The 16,225-nt window shown below is 39.7% G+C and overlaps 1 protein-coding gene across 3 annotated transcripts; it reads right to left on the bottom strand.

The window, feature by feature from the left end:
- Positions 1-367: 367 nt before the first annotated feature.
- On the bottom strand, positions 368-16,126 carry pde9ab (phosphodiesterase 9ab). 3 transcript variants are annotated; one of them, XM_045717281.1, is made up of 18 exons: positions 15,063-16,126; positions 14,096-14,166; positions 13,477-13,554; positions 12,053-12,096; positions 11,878-11,932; positions 11,513-11,583; positions 11,255-11,342; positions 10,399-10,480; positions 10,239-10,313; positions 9,932-10,018; positions 9,649-9,753; positions 9,476-9,558; positions 5,965-6,121; positions 5,019-5,132; positions 4,704-4,808; positions 3,978-4,106; positions 3,231-3,326; positions 368-2,561 (listed from the first exon to the last, which is right to left on the bottom strand). In XM_045717281.1, exons 1-18 carry the CDS (start codon positions 15,129-15,131, stop codon positions 2,511-2,513), a joined length of 1,560 nt encoding a protein of 519 aa, XP_045573237.1. In that variant the 5' UTR covers positions 15,132-16,126; the 3' UTR covers positions 368-2,510. The 3 variants fall into 3 exon arrangements, with proteins under 3 accessions (XP_045573237.1, XP_045573239.1, XP_045573238.1); XM_045717283.1 differs by having other exon boundaries at positions 368-832; XM_045717282.1 differs by having other exon boundaries at positions 10,399-10,456.
- Positions 16,127-16,225: the final 99 nt, after the last annotated feature.

Raw genomic sequence — 16,225 nt, 5'->3', positions numbered from 1 at the left:
TGAACATCTCTCAAGAAAAAAAACATGCTGCAGCTTAATCTAGTTGCTGATCCCTGATATATAAAGTTGTGATGTTGTATCACTCCGCATTGTGAATGTTTTTCAGCTGGCTGTTGCTTCTTGGTGTTTGTGTGTACAGTATGTATGAGAGACCAGGTTGATAATGATGATGGATGACTTCTTTTAAAGAGGAAAACTAGTGACAAAAAAGTCTCAGTAGGCCTCAGAAAGGAAAAGGTGTCCCAAATAACCAGCAGGTGGAGAAATATATTGTAGTGTAATAGCTGTCACACACTGACCTCTCCAGTTTCTCAGGAGATGCAAGTGTATCTAAAAGTAACATTAAAATAAAGACACATCTACGAGATAATCGGCCAATAAGTATTGCTATTTTATTTGATATGCAAAGTCATACATGCACGTGTCAAAATATACACTGGTAGAAATGTATTTGTCCTTTCACTGTAAATCATGTAGTGATTTCTACAAAACTGGTTAAAATACTGCCGACCTGCTATATGTCCCTAATCTCCAACTTTGTCTTTAAAATGCCCATAAGGTGGCTGAGGTACAGTACGTTAGCCCCATACAATGAAAAGCCCTATGTAAATACTATCCATATTATAAATACTATTATTTAACCTACCTCACATACTAATTTAGAAGACACAATCTCTTCATATTTGTCCGTAAATGTTTCATCCTTCTCTACCAAAAGAAAACCTTGTGCAAAAATAACAAGAAGAAACAAAACCAGCACCAGTGTTGCCATCCCTAAGGCCAAACAATATCACTGCCGTCTTCTCTCCTCTTCTCACTATGTTGGGAGTGGCTAAGGAGAGAGGGAAAGTGCTGATTGGTTAATTTGTATTTTTCTTCACCCTACTTGCCTGGGCTGGCTACATAACTATATAACTACAGGAAGTTGTGGTATTAGGGGAGGAGTCTCCCTTTCTATGGCCAAAACCAAGCCAAGACGGTTGCTCAGGCTCAGGCAGACGCCTTGCTTCCCCCTCGGAATGGAAACACCATCCGAGGTCTCTAAAGCCAGAAAACATAGAGGTGGGCATAACCAGTTAATTGGGAACGAGGGTCATTGTGTGATAAGACTATCATTATAAACAACAGAAGATCTACATTGTAAAGTGAGGCATTATCTACATAGCCATCCATCAATGGGATCTTATTCAAAGACAGATTAATATACATATAATACGTTTAACAGTGGAGGCTGGTAAAGGGAGGACGGCTCATAGCAATGGCTTGAATGCAATGTTAGCCATTACAGTGAACATGTCCTTCGATTTAAACTGACACCAGCCACCGCTGACATATCAACACATGCAATTCAAGGAGGAGGAAAGTACATGATTAGGACACAACAGATCTCAGCCTCCAGAGTTGTGATCCTGGATTATTTCTACATCAGGTCAAGGGTCAAATGAGGAGAACAGGATAAGAGGAAAAGATTGCATAAAATGCATCTGCTGGAGATAGTACCAAAGGTCACACAGAACTAGGTTTCAAAAGAGAGGGGTGCGGTGAGGTGGACCTATTACACACACACTTCTCTACAATAGAACAGCCATGTCAATATGCATTCTAAAATAGTTAGTATAAAAGCTTTACCTTTTATAGAATGTCATAACAATATCAATCATATGATAAATCGGCAATACTGCTATGTAATATGAGTTGATTTAAAGGCCCAGTGCAGTCAAAATTACATTTTTTCATGTGTTTTGTATCATATTGTACAACAGCTGATTAATCAAACACAGTTTCCTCATTGGAAACATATATCAGTGTTATTTCCTGATAGTTTCTGGTTGAAAATACAATCTACACAGGACCTTCTAATCACCAGGTTTGCATGAACAGGGGTTTTGGCTTTCCGTGGTGACACAAAAAGCCATTTTTTTGCTTAAGTTTTCATGTACCGAATAAAAACCTGAAGTTCAATGTGTTTCCATTGTGTTTTGAAACTCTACCGATAGTTTTGTCAAAAAAACTGTTCCGTTAAATAGCAAACATGCCTACTCTGGTCTTGGCACCTGCGTTTACATGACAAGATTATTATGGATAAGAGCGAGAATGTTTATTTGTCAAAGGGGAGTCAAACATCGATCATCATGTCAGCAGAATAAGACCCTCAATATTTATTGGAAAGCAGCATCAAAATCCCTGTGCACTTTCACCAGCCTGTGAAGTTCATACATTTATTTAATCTGAAGCCTAATAAACCGTATGGTAACACTGGTATGACCACTAGATGGCACATGACACTTACTATTGAAGCCAGTCTAGGGCCTACCAACGCTACATGGGCTGCATGTCTCAGAGTAGAAGTGTTCATTTAGGATCAGGTCCCCTCTAAATATCCTGTTCATATTGGGATAAATGTAAACTACATCATTAGTGGGATAAAGTTTGGTCAGAGAGTGAAAGAGGAGGGCACGTCACATCTAACGTTTAAACTTACAAGGCACCAATGAGTTTGCAGGAAAAGTTTATTTCTTCTTTCCTCCTAATGACTTGCTCTCAGTTTTTTTCTTCTGTGCCTTGTAGAACAAAAGACACCTTTATGTTAACACAAGATGGCGGCGGAGGGATTTTATAGAGTAATAAAGCTGATAGATAGGCTAAGGACCAAGGCCACAGTTATTGGGTGAAGTTACCCCTAGACGCTGATCTTGGGTCAGTTTAAAGGTTTCCTCACTAGTGCTAAGGTTAGGATTGAGGAAGCTGAGTCTCGATCTGCACATAGGGGAAACTTCACCCCTGAGCCAGTTATTATCAGTACTACCCTGCTGTAGTAGTGCCTTGTAACAGGACATACCGCATCTACACACAATAAAAGGAAAGCAATGATGAGGTGTCATGCACTTAATTTTTTCAAGGGGGAACTGATGGCCAAATTCGATATCTTTGAGTTAATTATGCATTGAAGAAACATTTATTTTATCTTTTCAGCAAACAAATTAAAAAAGGGCCCCCATTTTCAATGGGCATGACACATTCAGCTTAACTTCAGTCAATTCAGGAAAATAATTAAACACACAATTTTAACTACAAATGCCCATGTTCTCTATTGTTTTTTTTCGCAAGAGTCTGTATAATGAGTCAGCCATAATGTATTCCATGTTTGTTCCATTTATTTTTAACATACAATGCAAATGAGATTGACCTCAATTCTTGAGGTCAACGAGGTGTGAGGAGAAGGGTTTTACCTCAGTCATGGCATCGTCAATCTGTTTAAGTTCTTCATAGTGGTCTCGAGAATCCCGCAAAGGCTGCACCATAATCTCCTCAATCTGGGGGAAGAGCTAGGACACACATTTAGATGTAGTCATTTAAGAGTGGCTCAGAACATGAAAGATTGTCATCCCATTAGCTTTTTGTCCCAAAATAGTTTTCATCCATTATCCTACAACATTTTTTTTGTCACCTGCCGCCACTGATTTACATCCATAGATTACCGGGACGGTTAAGCTAATGTGCACTAATGTGATTAGCATGATGTTGTAACTAACAAGAACATTTCCCAGGACATAGACATGTCTTACATGGGCAGAAAGCTTAAATTCTTGTTAATCTAACTGTACTGTCCAATTTACATTTGCTATTACAGTGAAAAAATACTATGCTATTGTTTGAGGAGAGTGCACAACAACAAAAAACTTGTATCAAGGCAACTGGTTTCATACATTCACCTCTGAAGGTAAATAATGTACTTACATTCAGTAATCTTGCTCTGATTTGTCATCCTGAGGGTCCCAGAGATAAAATGTAGCATAGTTTTGTTTGATAAAATCTAGTTTTATATTCAAATGTAGGAGCTGGGTTCTAAAGTTTGAACCCCTGTCCAGGAAACCACCCCACAGTGTTATAGCATACATTTCTGTTGGCAGACATTTTGGGTTGTTGAATCTCACTCTGGATCTCAGTCACAGGCTCACACGGAAACAGAAACACACCTTCATAACAGTCTCAAACATGGGAATGAGGACAAATTTGATGAAGCCGATCTGAGCGGTGGGTTTGGTCACTTTGTCCCGATCCATGAACGGAGCTACTGGGAGACCCTCAGATTTCTCTCTGTCACTCTGGACACAAAAACAGATAATGAAAGCCTATACAGAACATTTGCTTCTTTCCTCATTGGAAAGAAAGGGGCACACCTCCCCACACCCATTGGAAAATGCATATATAGTTTGCCTTAAACCAAGGATTTGTGTGATTTCATGAGATGAGAAATGTAAATATCTTTAAGGTGAAAATACTTCCTTGCAACATTGAAGGTTGCTCAAGACTCGTGGACATCTCTCGTGGACAAATACATGTACCATAAATGGTAGTAGCATCTGTCGATAGACTGTGGGATTCAACGACTAATGAGAACTTTGTTCCGGTACACAACTGTTTTCTCACTAATCATTTGGACAAATCTGAATTGCACAGGCGCTCACATTTTGGAAGGGGAGGGGACATTTGGCCCAAAGATTTGCCCAAAAATGGCTGCGAGTTTTCATTTGGAGGGGTGGAGACTTTGCTAGTTTTGTCTCCCCCCAGAACTTAATTTGCACAATTTTTGTTCTGTGTCCGAGATTAGTCAAGACTATACTTTTTCTTCACAATTACGGTTATTATTTAAAATAATGGTGAGTTAATTGACAATCATTTTCAAAAAAGCAGTAACTCACCTGCATAAAGTATTCCTCCAGCAGGCAGTCTAGCCAGGGCTCGGCCACCTCCGTGGGTCTCACCTCATTGGAGATGTCACAGCACTTGATCAGCACCAGCTTTAGCTGCACAGAGACGCAACAACAATCCTCAAACATAACGGATGTAAAACCTAACAACCTTGTAAAGAGGTTCAGACGTCTTGGCATTAAGGTTAAGGTGCTGGGTTGTCCATTGCTAGACCTGGGTTTGGGCTTCCCCCAAAGTCTCTGCAATATATTTGACACATGCTGTATATCAACCGTGACAACCTTACGTAAATAATGCATACATACACATGTCACATGCTTGTGGTTGGTGAAGTCAAAGTTGTCCACGTTCTGCTTGAAGGAGTCCAGTATCTCACCGTGTCTGGCCATATCTGTGGCTAAGATGAGAGTGATGATAGCCTGCCAAGGTCGCAAATAATATCATTATACTATACTAGAAACCAATCCTGGCCAAAATCACAAACAAAAGCCATCCTCTGTGCGAAACTATCCCTATGTTTAGGTGGTGATGTGTAATACCATTTATTTTACAATAATGTTGGTTTCTATTCATGGTAGGCTATACACTGAGTGTACAAAACATTAGGAACACCTGCTCTTTCCATGACAGACTGACCAGGTGAATCCAGATGAAAGCTATGATCACTTATTGAAGTCCCTTGTTAAATCCACTTCAAATCAGTATAGAGGAAGGGGAGGAGACAGGTTAAAGAAGGATTTCTAAGCATTGAGACAATTGAGACAAGGATTGTGTATGTGTGCTATTCAGAGGGTGAATGGCAAGACAAAAGATTTAAGTGCCTTTGAACGGGGTATGGTAGTAGATGCCATGTGCACTGGTTTGAGTGTGTCAAGAAGTGCAACGTGGCTGGGGTTTTCATGCTCAACCTTTTCCAGTGTGTATCAAGAATGATCCACCACCCAAAGGACATCCAGCCAACATGACACAACTGTGGGAAGCATTGGAGTCAACATGGGCCAGCATCCCTGTGGAATGCTTTCGACAACTTGAACAGTCCATGCCTGATGAATTGAGGCTGTTCTGAGGGCAAAAGGGGGTACAACTCAATAATAGGACGGTGTTCCTAATGTTTTGTTCACTCAGTGTATATTTAACCTAACATAGCTAAACCCCATTTTTAGCTTCTAAACTATAATACATGCTACTTCACAAATGCTTTGTTATTCAAATTGCAGTGAGGCCCTTGCTGTGAGAAACCTGGTGCCTCACCTGTCTGAGGTGTTTGAAGGCCTCCGTTTCTATGTTGGCGAAGATGTTACACTCTGGCATGGAGATGATCTGGAAGGCCACGGCACAGTGGTGGTTCTCCAAGGGTGAGATGTCGTTGTAGCGCACCGCCAGCTCTGTGTGAGCGTTTATCTGGTACCTGCAACAGGACATAGCATTAGCACACAAGAATTTTCAGGTCTCTCCAGATATGTTAAATCGGTTTCAAGTCTGGGCTCTAGCTGGGCCATTCAAGGACATTCAGAGACTTGTCCCGAAGCCACTCCTGCGTTGTCTTGACTGTGTGCTTAGGATCATTGTCCTGTTGGAAGGTGAACCTTCGCTCCAGTTTGAGGTCCTGAGCACTCTGGGGTAAGTTTTCATCCAGGATCTTTCTGCACTTTGCTCCGTTCATCTTTGCCTCTATCCTGACTAGTCTCCCAGTCCCTGCCGCTGAAAAACATCCCCACAGCATGGCGCTTGACATTCAGGCCAAAGAGTTCGTCAGACCTGAGAATCTTATTTCTCATAGTAAGAGTCTTTAGGTGCCTTTTGACAAACTTCAAGCGGGCTGTCATGTGCCTTTTTCTGAGGAGTGGCTTCCGTCTGGCCACTCTACCATAAAGGCCTGATTGGTGGAGTGCTGCAGAGATGGTTGTCCTCCTGGAAGGTTCTTCCATCTCCACAGAGGAACTCTAGAGCTCTGTCAGAGTGACCATCGGGTTCTTGGTCACCTCCCTGAAGAAGGCCCTTCTCCCCTGATTTCTCAGTTTGACCGGGCTGCCAGCTCTTGGAAGAGTCTTGGTGGTTCCAAACTTCTTCCATTTAAGAATGATGGAGGCCACTGCGTTCTTGGGGACCTTCAATGTTGCAGACATTTTCTGGCACCCTTCCCCAGATCTGAGCCTCGACATAATTCAAGAATTTTAAAAATAATAAATGTGCAAATATAGACAGACTCACGGCTGTAATTGCTGCCAAAGGTGATTCTAACATGTTTTCACTCAGGGTTGTGAATACTTATGTAAATTAGATATTTCTGTATGGATTTTTTTATACATTTGCAAAAATGAAGAACTTATCCAAGAACTTATCCTCTGCAGCAGAGGTAACTCAGGGTCTTCCTTTCCTTTGGTGGTCCTCATGAGAGCCAGTTTCATCATAGAACTTGGTGGTTTTTGCGACTGCACATTTTCCGAATTGACTGACCTTCATGTCTTAAAGTAATGATGGACTGACGTTTGTCTTTGCTTATTTGAGCTGATGTTGCCATTATATGGACTTGGTCGTTGACCAAATAGGGCTATCTTCTGTATACCACCCCTACTTTCTCACAACACAACTGATTGGCTCAAACGCATTAAGAAGGAAAGAAATTCCACAAATGAACTTTTAACAAGGCACACCTGTTAATTGAAATGCATTCCAGGTGACAACATCATGAAGCTGGTTGAGAGAATGCCAAGAGTGTTCAAAGCTGGCATCAAGGCGAAGGGTGGGTACTTGAAGAATCTCAAATATATTTTGATTTGTTTAACAATTTTTTGGTTACTAGTACATGTAGTAACCAAAAAATGTGTGTGTGTGTGTGTATACATGCATACATACATACATACATACATGCATACATACATACAGTTGAAGTCAGAAGTTAACATACACCCTAGACCAAAAAAATTTACTCCGTTTTTCACAATTCCTGACATGTAATCCTAGTAAAAATTCTCTGTCTTAGGTCAGTTAGGATCGCCACTTTATTTTAAGAATGTGAAATGTCAGAATAATAGTAGAGTGAATTATTTATTTCAGCATTTCTTTCTTTCATCACATTCCCAGTGGGTCAGAAGTTTACATACCTTTAAATTGTTTAACTTGGGTCAAACGTTTCAGGTAGCCTTCCACAAGCTTCCCACAATCAGTTGGGTGAATTCTGGCCCATTCCTCCTGACAGAGCTGGTGTAACTGAGTAAGGTTTGTAGGCCTCCTTGCTCTTGTAACCGATGTGAAATGGCTAGTTAGTTAGCGGTGGTGCGCGCTAATAGCGTTTCAATCAGTGACGTCACTCGCTCTGAGACTTGAAGTAGGGTTTCCCCTTGCACTGCAAGGGCCGCGGCTTTTGTGGCGCGATGGGTAACGAGGCTTCGTGGGTGTCAGTTCTTGATGTGTGCAAGGGTCCCTGGTTCGAGCCCGGGTTGGGGCGAAGAGAGGGACGGAACCTACACTGTTACACGCTTTTTCAGTTCTGCCCACAAATTTTCTAAAGGATTGAGGTCAGGGCTTGTGATGGCCTCTCAAATACCTTGACTATGTTGTCCTTAAGCCATTTTGCCACAACTTTGGAAGTATGCTTGGGGTCATGGTCCATTTGGAAGACCCATTTGCGACCAAGCTTTAACTCCCTGACTGATAATTGTCCCTCCTCATGATGCCATCCATTTTGTGAAGTGCACCAGTCCCTCCTGCAGCACCCAACTGTGAAGCATGATGCTGCCACCCCCATGCTTCACAGTTGGGATGGTGTTCTTCGGTTTGCAAGCCTCCCCCTTTTTCCTCCAAACATAACGATGGTCTTTATGGCCAAACAGTTCTATTTTTGTTTCATTAGACCAGAGGACATTTCTCCAAAAAGTACGATCTTTGTCCCCATGTGCAGTTGCAAACCGTTGTCTGTTTTTTTATGGCGGTTTTGGTGCAGTTGCTTCTTCCTTGTTGAGAGGTCTTTCAGGTTATGTCGATATAGGACTCGTTTTACTGTTGATATAGATACTTTTGTATCCGTTTCCTCCAGCATATTCACAACGTCCTTCTTTGCTGTTGTTCTGGGATTGATTTGCACTTTTCATAACCAAAGTACGTTCATCTCCAGGAGACAGAATGCGTCTCCTTCCTGAGTGGTATGACGGCTGTGTGGTCCCATGGTGTTTCTACTTGGGTACTATTGTTTGTACAGATGAACGTGGTACATCAGGCGTTTGGAAATTGCTCCCAAGGATGAACCAGACTTGTGGAGGTCAACATTTTTTTCTGAGATCTTGGCTGATTTCTTTTGATTTCCCCATGATGTCAAGCAAAGAGGCACTGAGTTGGAAGGTAGGCCTTGAAATACATCCACAGGTACACCTCCAATTGACTCAAATTATGTCAATTAGCCTATCAGAAGCTTCTAAAGCCATGACATAATTTTCTGGAATTTTCCAAGCTGTTTAAAGGCACAGTCAACTTAGTGTATGTAAACTTCTGACCCACAGCAATTGTGATACAGTAAATTATAAGTGAAATAATCTGTCTGTAAACAATTGTTGGAAAAATTACTTGTGTCATGCACAAAGTAGATGTCCTAACCGACTTGCCAAAACTATAGTTTGTTAACAAGAAATTTGTGGAGTGGTTGAAAAACGAGTTTTAATGACTCCAACCTAAGTGTATGTAAACTTTCGACTTCAACTGTGTATATATATATATATATATATATATATATATATATATATATATATATATATGTAATGTGACCTACGTGTTGTTGTAGCCTGGGTGATCTAGGTCGTGACACACGGCAGCTGTCATGAGGATGCACATGTCAGTCATGGTGAGCCTCTCCTGAGAAACACAGCTAGAGTCAGAGTCACACACACACACACACCACACACACACACACACACACACACACTATATGAGGTGTGTTCTCACTTGTAAGTTGCACAGGTGAATCATTCCATACATCATCTGACTGACACAGAAGCAGTGGCGGAAATTATGGAACGGGTTGTTGCGGTAATTCTCCTGGATTCCCAGCTGAAACACAAAGCAACAAACATCTTACAAACAACAAATCAAGCCTTTTTTAATAGTGTGTATATTTTGAATCAGCTCATAAGTGTATATTTTTTCTTTCATGAGATAAAGAATGGAAATCGAGGCTAATGACTACTTGGGTAAAGATAGGGGTTTCACAAGTGTGGATCTAACTCACCAGCCATCGTTTCAGTGTGATGGGGTTCATATTAAACTCCTTCACCAGGCCCAGATCATGATACATGTACTCCAGACAGCTTAACATCTCCACATTGGAAACATGATACAGTAATGAGTACTATCAGAATATGTTTAATACTACACAGAGCAATTGGGACTAAGACAGTGATTAGCTATCTTTATAGATTGCCTTGGAAAAAGTATCAAAGCAAGAATAATCATTTGTCAGATAAAAATACATCTATCATTCATACATACATGCAATGCATATTTGCCCAAATTAGGCTACATGAAATATCCCCAACCTCATTGTGCTCCCAATGCCAAACGTCAAATGTAGGTTTCTTCAGAGCTTCTATGGTCTCCTGGGATAGAGTGTACTGTAGACATAGTGCAAAGAGTAATGTAAGTCATTTATTCAGCATTAACAAAAGGTGTACTGGTTATTATGCTTTAACTGTTTACCTTTGGGTAATTTGGAACGTCTCGTCTTGGGGACAGTTTCTTGCCGTCCTCTGTGAAGCTATATTTGCAACCACAAGTCACTCTAATAATAAGAAGCAATATTGGGGAAAACAGAAGGGTGGTAGCCTAGAAGTTAAGAATATATAAGAACATATTCAAGGTTCTTTCATGTAATGGGCCTTCAATCAACACTGATTTAAGGGCAACATATGGCTTGGTCAATTTTAAGAGGCTCTTATTTTAATCATAATAGACTACACATACAGTATTAATGAGACAGTCTGCAGTTCAAAGAATAACAAAAGCGTCTACCCCGCCTCTGTTTTGGAAAGAGCTGAGGATTGGGCTGGAGAATGGTAACCACTCAAATTCATAGACAAAGCTGACTATCCACGAGGAAACAATTATCGTTTGAACCATGTTTTGAGGCTATACAGTGTTTGTTTACAATTACATTGTTTACAAAAAAGGTATTAAAACATGCTTATATTTTGGGATCTGATAGGGTAGGACAGTTGAACTTAGCTCATGAGGCATTTATAAGTTATATTCTTCAAGAATCAATGGATATCATTAATTTAACAATCCAAAAATGGATGTAGCAATTGCAGATGGCCCCTTAAAGGAAAATGTACTGAACAATATGTTACTTTGGGCCCTTAAAAGGCCTTTTGAATGTATCAACATGGATTAAAGAGTGTCTTCTATATAATCTTTTCAACATTGACCTCACCAACATTGACCTTTGAAACTTCAATGTTGTAAATGTAGACATATTCCACTGGATTCTGTTTAATTCAATATTATTATTACTACTATCTGATATGATCATTTGGTTTATTTGCAGTTGTCTGACCTTCCTCCTCCCTTTGAGGTCATCTCATCCCGTAATTTCCTCAGGTCGTTCTTGCACTTCTCAATCTCCACCATTTTAAGCCCCTCTACTGCAACAGAGTCAATGTATACAGTAATAAATATTTCACAACAAAACTGATATTATTTTTATATATTAAATTTGTATAATGCATATAAAAGTATATTCAGTGTAGGTGTGAATATTCTCACAAACTAAAGCCAGTGGTGCCAACGTTAAAACAGTAACACCATCACTCACACTCCACTCTCTTCTCCAACATGGCAAGCCTATTGGTCACCTCTGTCTTCAACTCATTGATTCTAAAAGCCCTGAAACAGAAATGGTGGAAAACATAACTCCTTTAATTGAGCAGAAATCTGTGTGAGCCTAGGCAACGTGTGTATTTTTATTTATTTTTTACTTACAAGTAAAATCAATCAAATCAACACAGACTGAACAGATGAATGAAAAGAGAGACAAAACCAGAAATTGGTGCGATGGCCACAGATATTTTCTCAGATATAATTTCTAAATTAATCAAATTAACTAGACTAAACAAAACACCTGGATAAGAGTATCTGCTAAATGACTAAAATATAAAAAATGTAATCCTTGTATATCACCTGCTAAATTGCTCTGCCACCTGAGACAAAACATTCTGGAACATGTCTTCTTTGTCTGAAAGGAGGAAAAATATGTATCGGTGGTTCTGACTTTGCTTCTGTATTATCTATTTACCATTACTGTATGTGACTGTGAAAATGATAGAATTCGCAAATGCTTCATATTGTAGCGTACCTCCCACCTGACCAGTCGACTGAGGCATTACTTTGTACTGGGAGCTGCGATGAGACAAAACAACAACAGATGGCAGATTTCAGTTACCACCAGCTAGTATCCCACCCTCCAATTAAAGTGATTTAGTTTGAACCATCTGGAAAAACATTTACCAACAGTGTCACAATATTATTTTAAAGTATTGTTCCAGCTAATATTTTGTTTTTTACATTTGAAAATATATACACTACCGTTCAAAAGTTTGGGGTCACTTAGAAATGTCCTTGTTTGTGAAGAAAATAAGCAATTTTTTTGTCAATTAAAATAACATCAAATTGATCAGAAATACAGTGTAGACATTGTTAATGTTGCAAATGACTATTGTAGCTGGAAACACCACTTTTTTTAATGGAATATCTACATAGGCGTACAGAGGCCCATTATCAGCAACCATCACTCCTGTGTTCCAATGGCACGTTGTGTTAGCTAATCCAAATGTATCATTTTAAAAGGCTAATTTATCATTAGAAAACCCTTATGCAATTATGTTAGCACAGCTGAAAACTGTTGTTCTGATTAAAGAAGCAATAAAACTGGCCTTCTTTAGACTAGTTGAGTATCTGGAGCGTCAGCATTTGTGGGTTCGATTACAGGCTCAAAATGACCAGAAACAAAGAACTTTCTTCAGAAACTCGTCAGTCTATTCTTGTTCTGAGAAATGAAGGCTATTCCATGCAAGAAATTGCCAAGAAACTAAAGTCTTGTACAACGCTGTGTACTACTCCCTTCACAGAACAGCGCAAACTGGCTATAACCAGAATAGAAAGAGGAGTGGGAGGCCCCGGTGGACAACTGAGCAAGAGGACAAGTACATTAGAGTGTCTAGTTTGAGAAACAGACGCCTCACAAGTCCTCAACTGGCAGCTTCATTAAATAGTACCCGCAAAACACCAGTCTCAACATCAACGGTGAAGAGGTGACTCCGGGATGCTGGCCTTCTAGGCAAAGTTGCAAAGAAAAAGCCATATCTCAGACTGGCCAATAAAAAGAAAAGATTAAGATGGGCAAAAGAACACAGACACAGGACAGAGGAACTCTGTCTAGAAGGCCCGCATCCCGGAGTCGCCTCTTCACTGTTGACGTTGAGACTGGTGTTTTGCGGGTACTATTTAATGAATCTGCCAGTTGAGGACTTGTGAGGCACCTGTTTCTCAAACCTTTCTTTCAAAACAAGGACATTTCTAAGTGACCCCAAACTTTTGCACTGTAGTGTATATATTGTAGGAAATTATATGGTAATAATGTATACTTTCTGCTACTATGTCTACACCAAACCAATGACTAATATAAGCTTATTACCTATTCACAATGTATTGTCTGAATAAATACCACGTCAAACAGCGGACTGTAAAAAATACAGTGTTTCCAAAAACACGTGTCATTACTTTGGGGTGTTGGTAGGCATTGTGGGATCAATGGAGATCAGCGCTCCCTCTGAGTTCACCAGACTTATAGCAGTATTTCTGAGGACAAATCAAAGTATTACACAAATTATTAAATACATCAAAGTATTGTATGCTGCATCATGTTAAGTGGGGAAAAGGGAAATGGTAAGTAAAAAAACGCTTTGAAGCTGAGGACAGACAATGCAAGCTTCAAAGGCGAGGAGATCCATAAAGCAAACTCAAGAGTTTTAGAATAGTAAGTAATGTTAGACAGTTGGCATATTGATTTAACGTTGTTGATAAGTGCAGGACATAAGGGTGTACAGATGTAGGATCTTAATTTGACCACCCTGATGCAGGAGAACTTTCCTGCAATACATGAAATGTAAAACTTGTAATGTTTTTGAGGATTAAATAGGCTTCTGACATTTGTAATTTCCACTTTGAAATTTTAGACTTGATTTCCCCTTACAAAAAATGTATCAACCCCAACAAAAATGTCCATTAATAATAATCCACATTTTCTGTTGCTGCAGAATTATTTTCCTGCTGTAGCAAACTGGCTCAAATTAAGATGTGTATGTGTTTGAGTGAAAAAGGGCAGTGAGGTGCCACTGACCTGGCTATGTTAGAGGAAGAACACAGCAGTTCTCGGATGTCACAGGGGCTGCAGTATCGACTGAAAATCACCTAAAAACAGAGGCAAGAACATTAAAGATACAATATATCGATACAAATAGTACTGATGTAGATCAAACTGCCGATCTTCATACTTAATAGTGTCTTGGTACTGTATTTGCACATACAAAGTATTTCAGGGATACTGAAGATAAATAATACTACTCAAGTAATGATTTTCTTTATAACCATGAACTCCTAACAACTGAAATCAATAGAATGAATATCAATAATGATGAGAGCATGTTCACTCCAGGTGTTACACCTCCCTTTGTGTCACAACCACCTGTGAATCACCTGTCTTATCTGGGCACCTCTTGACCTGACCAAAGCCCCCATACTTTCACAGGAGATGAACACAAGGTGGTCACATGTAAGGCAGACAGTTCAAGTGGTTTGAGTTGTAAGCTCTAGCCATCAGACTACTTCACATTTACTACAATGTAATTTACTGTATCTAAAAATTTGCTAATGCAATCAATGTCAAACATAAAACCCATTTTCCTTCAACTTTCTTTCCATCCTCATTCATGACAATTACAAATTAATATAATTGAAATACCTCAAGCATCCATCCCTTCAATACCCATGATTCAGTTACACTACTTAAAGCTCCTCCTTATAAAGTGTTATATAATTCCTTAAAAACATGCATGTCATTGTTGTTGATATTATTTGCATTATATCAGCTGTAATGAACTGATAATGGCAGCTGGTGTACCAGGACCATAAGTTGTGTCACTCAGTCTCACCAGAGAGGAAGAGGCAAAAGGTTTCACTCTTGCCAAAATCTGTAAAAAATAAGCCCAATGTGTTTCTATGGGCTTATTTTGGACCTAAGCTTGTCGCCTGCCTTCCCGCCTTTGGAATATAAGCATCATTATATACAGATCTCTGGTCTCACTCACCTTCTGCATTTTCCCATCCACATCTAGGTAGACCGTCTTGGGGGAGTATGATGAGGAGCTGGTACCCATAGTGACCTTGTCCCTCGCTCCTCGTCTCTGTGAAAAAATGAAATGGGAACTGGGAAAGGCACAAATGACAGTTGTACTTTACTCATGTGGATCGTTGGTACCACGCTCACCTGTCTACAATTCATTTCATATCATTGTGGTGTACTGTGGGGTTGAGAATAAGTATGCAGGTACAGAAGGAAATACAAATGTTGATGTCTAGGATGAAATTAATTCAGAGCAGCTATTTATCCATTCCATGTATTACATTCATGCTGGATCATTACCATGAAAAGCAAGTAAAAGTAACCTTATTTATCATAATTTTTTAATATTAATTGCATATACTTTCAATAAATTAATAGATGAATATAGATAAATACTATAATTTTCCTGTCAACCAGTTGCTACATAACACATTGAAATATAAACACACTCCTGTAGCAAAAAAGAATATAAAGATAAAATATCTCAATGCTAATTCATCTTGCAAAGAATCTAATGAAACTAGACTTACATACTTCAGTCAGTCACTGTCAGAAGCAAACCTCTCCTGCCTGTTGATATGCGGCAGATCCAGAGAGCGAAGGAATACAACCTGTATGAAACCTGGGGGAGGGATCCGCCACCAGCCCTTTAAATATCACCCATTAACTCTGCAGTTGCCAAGGTACCGTTACTACGGCGAAGTAGACTATCCCCTGACCCTCTCACATCATCCACTCCTTTCAGGAAACTCTGAATTCAGATAATGGTGGTAAAATCTCAATAGTATTTAATTGATTCCTCGCCTCCAACACAGTTCGAGGAGAAAGAGGAATCAAGGAAACACTTGAGATGCAACCATGTTGGTGGAATAGAATCAAACATTGACATCATGTGCATGTGTTTAGCTTTGATGGTCTCATTAGGTAATGCCTATTCAAGGGGTTACCTCAGATTTGAATGGTGAATGGTGCACGTCATACATCATTAACAAAGTGGGCTTGTTCTGATTAATTAATAGTTCACTTAGGGTCGTGGAAATGAAAGGTCCAGATGGTGTTAGAAGTATGTGTGCGTCCCAAATGGTACCCGTTTACCTATATTGTACACTACTTTTGACGAGTCCCATG

The sequence above is a fragment of the Salmo salar genome, chromosome ssa04 (assembly GCF_905237065.1).
Source record: "Salmo salar chromosome ssa04, Ssal_v3.1, whole genome shotgun sequence".
NCBI classification, from domain to species: Eukaryota; Metazoa; Chordata; class Actinopteri; order Salmoniformes; family Salmonidae; genus Salmo; species Salmo salar.
The sequence above is the reverse complement of the archived record's forward strand: the minus strand, read 5'-3'. Positions and strand labels throughout refer to the sequence as shown.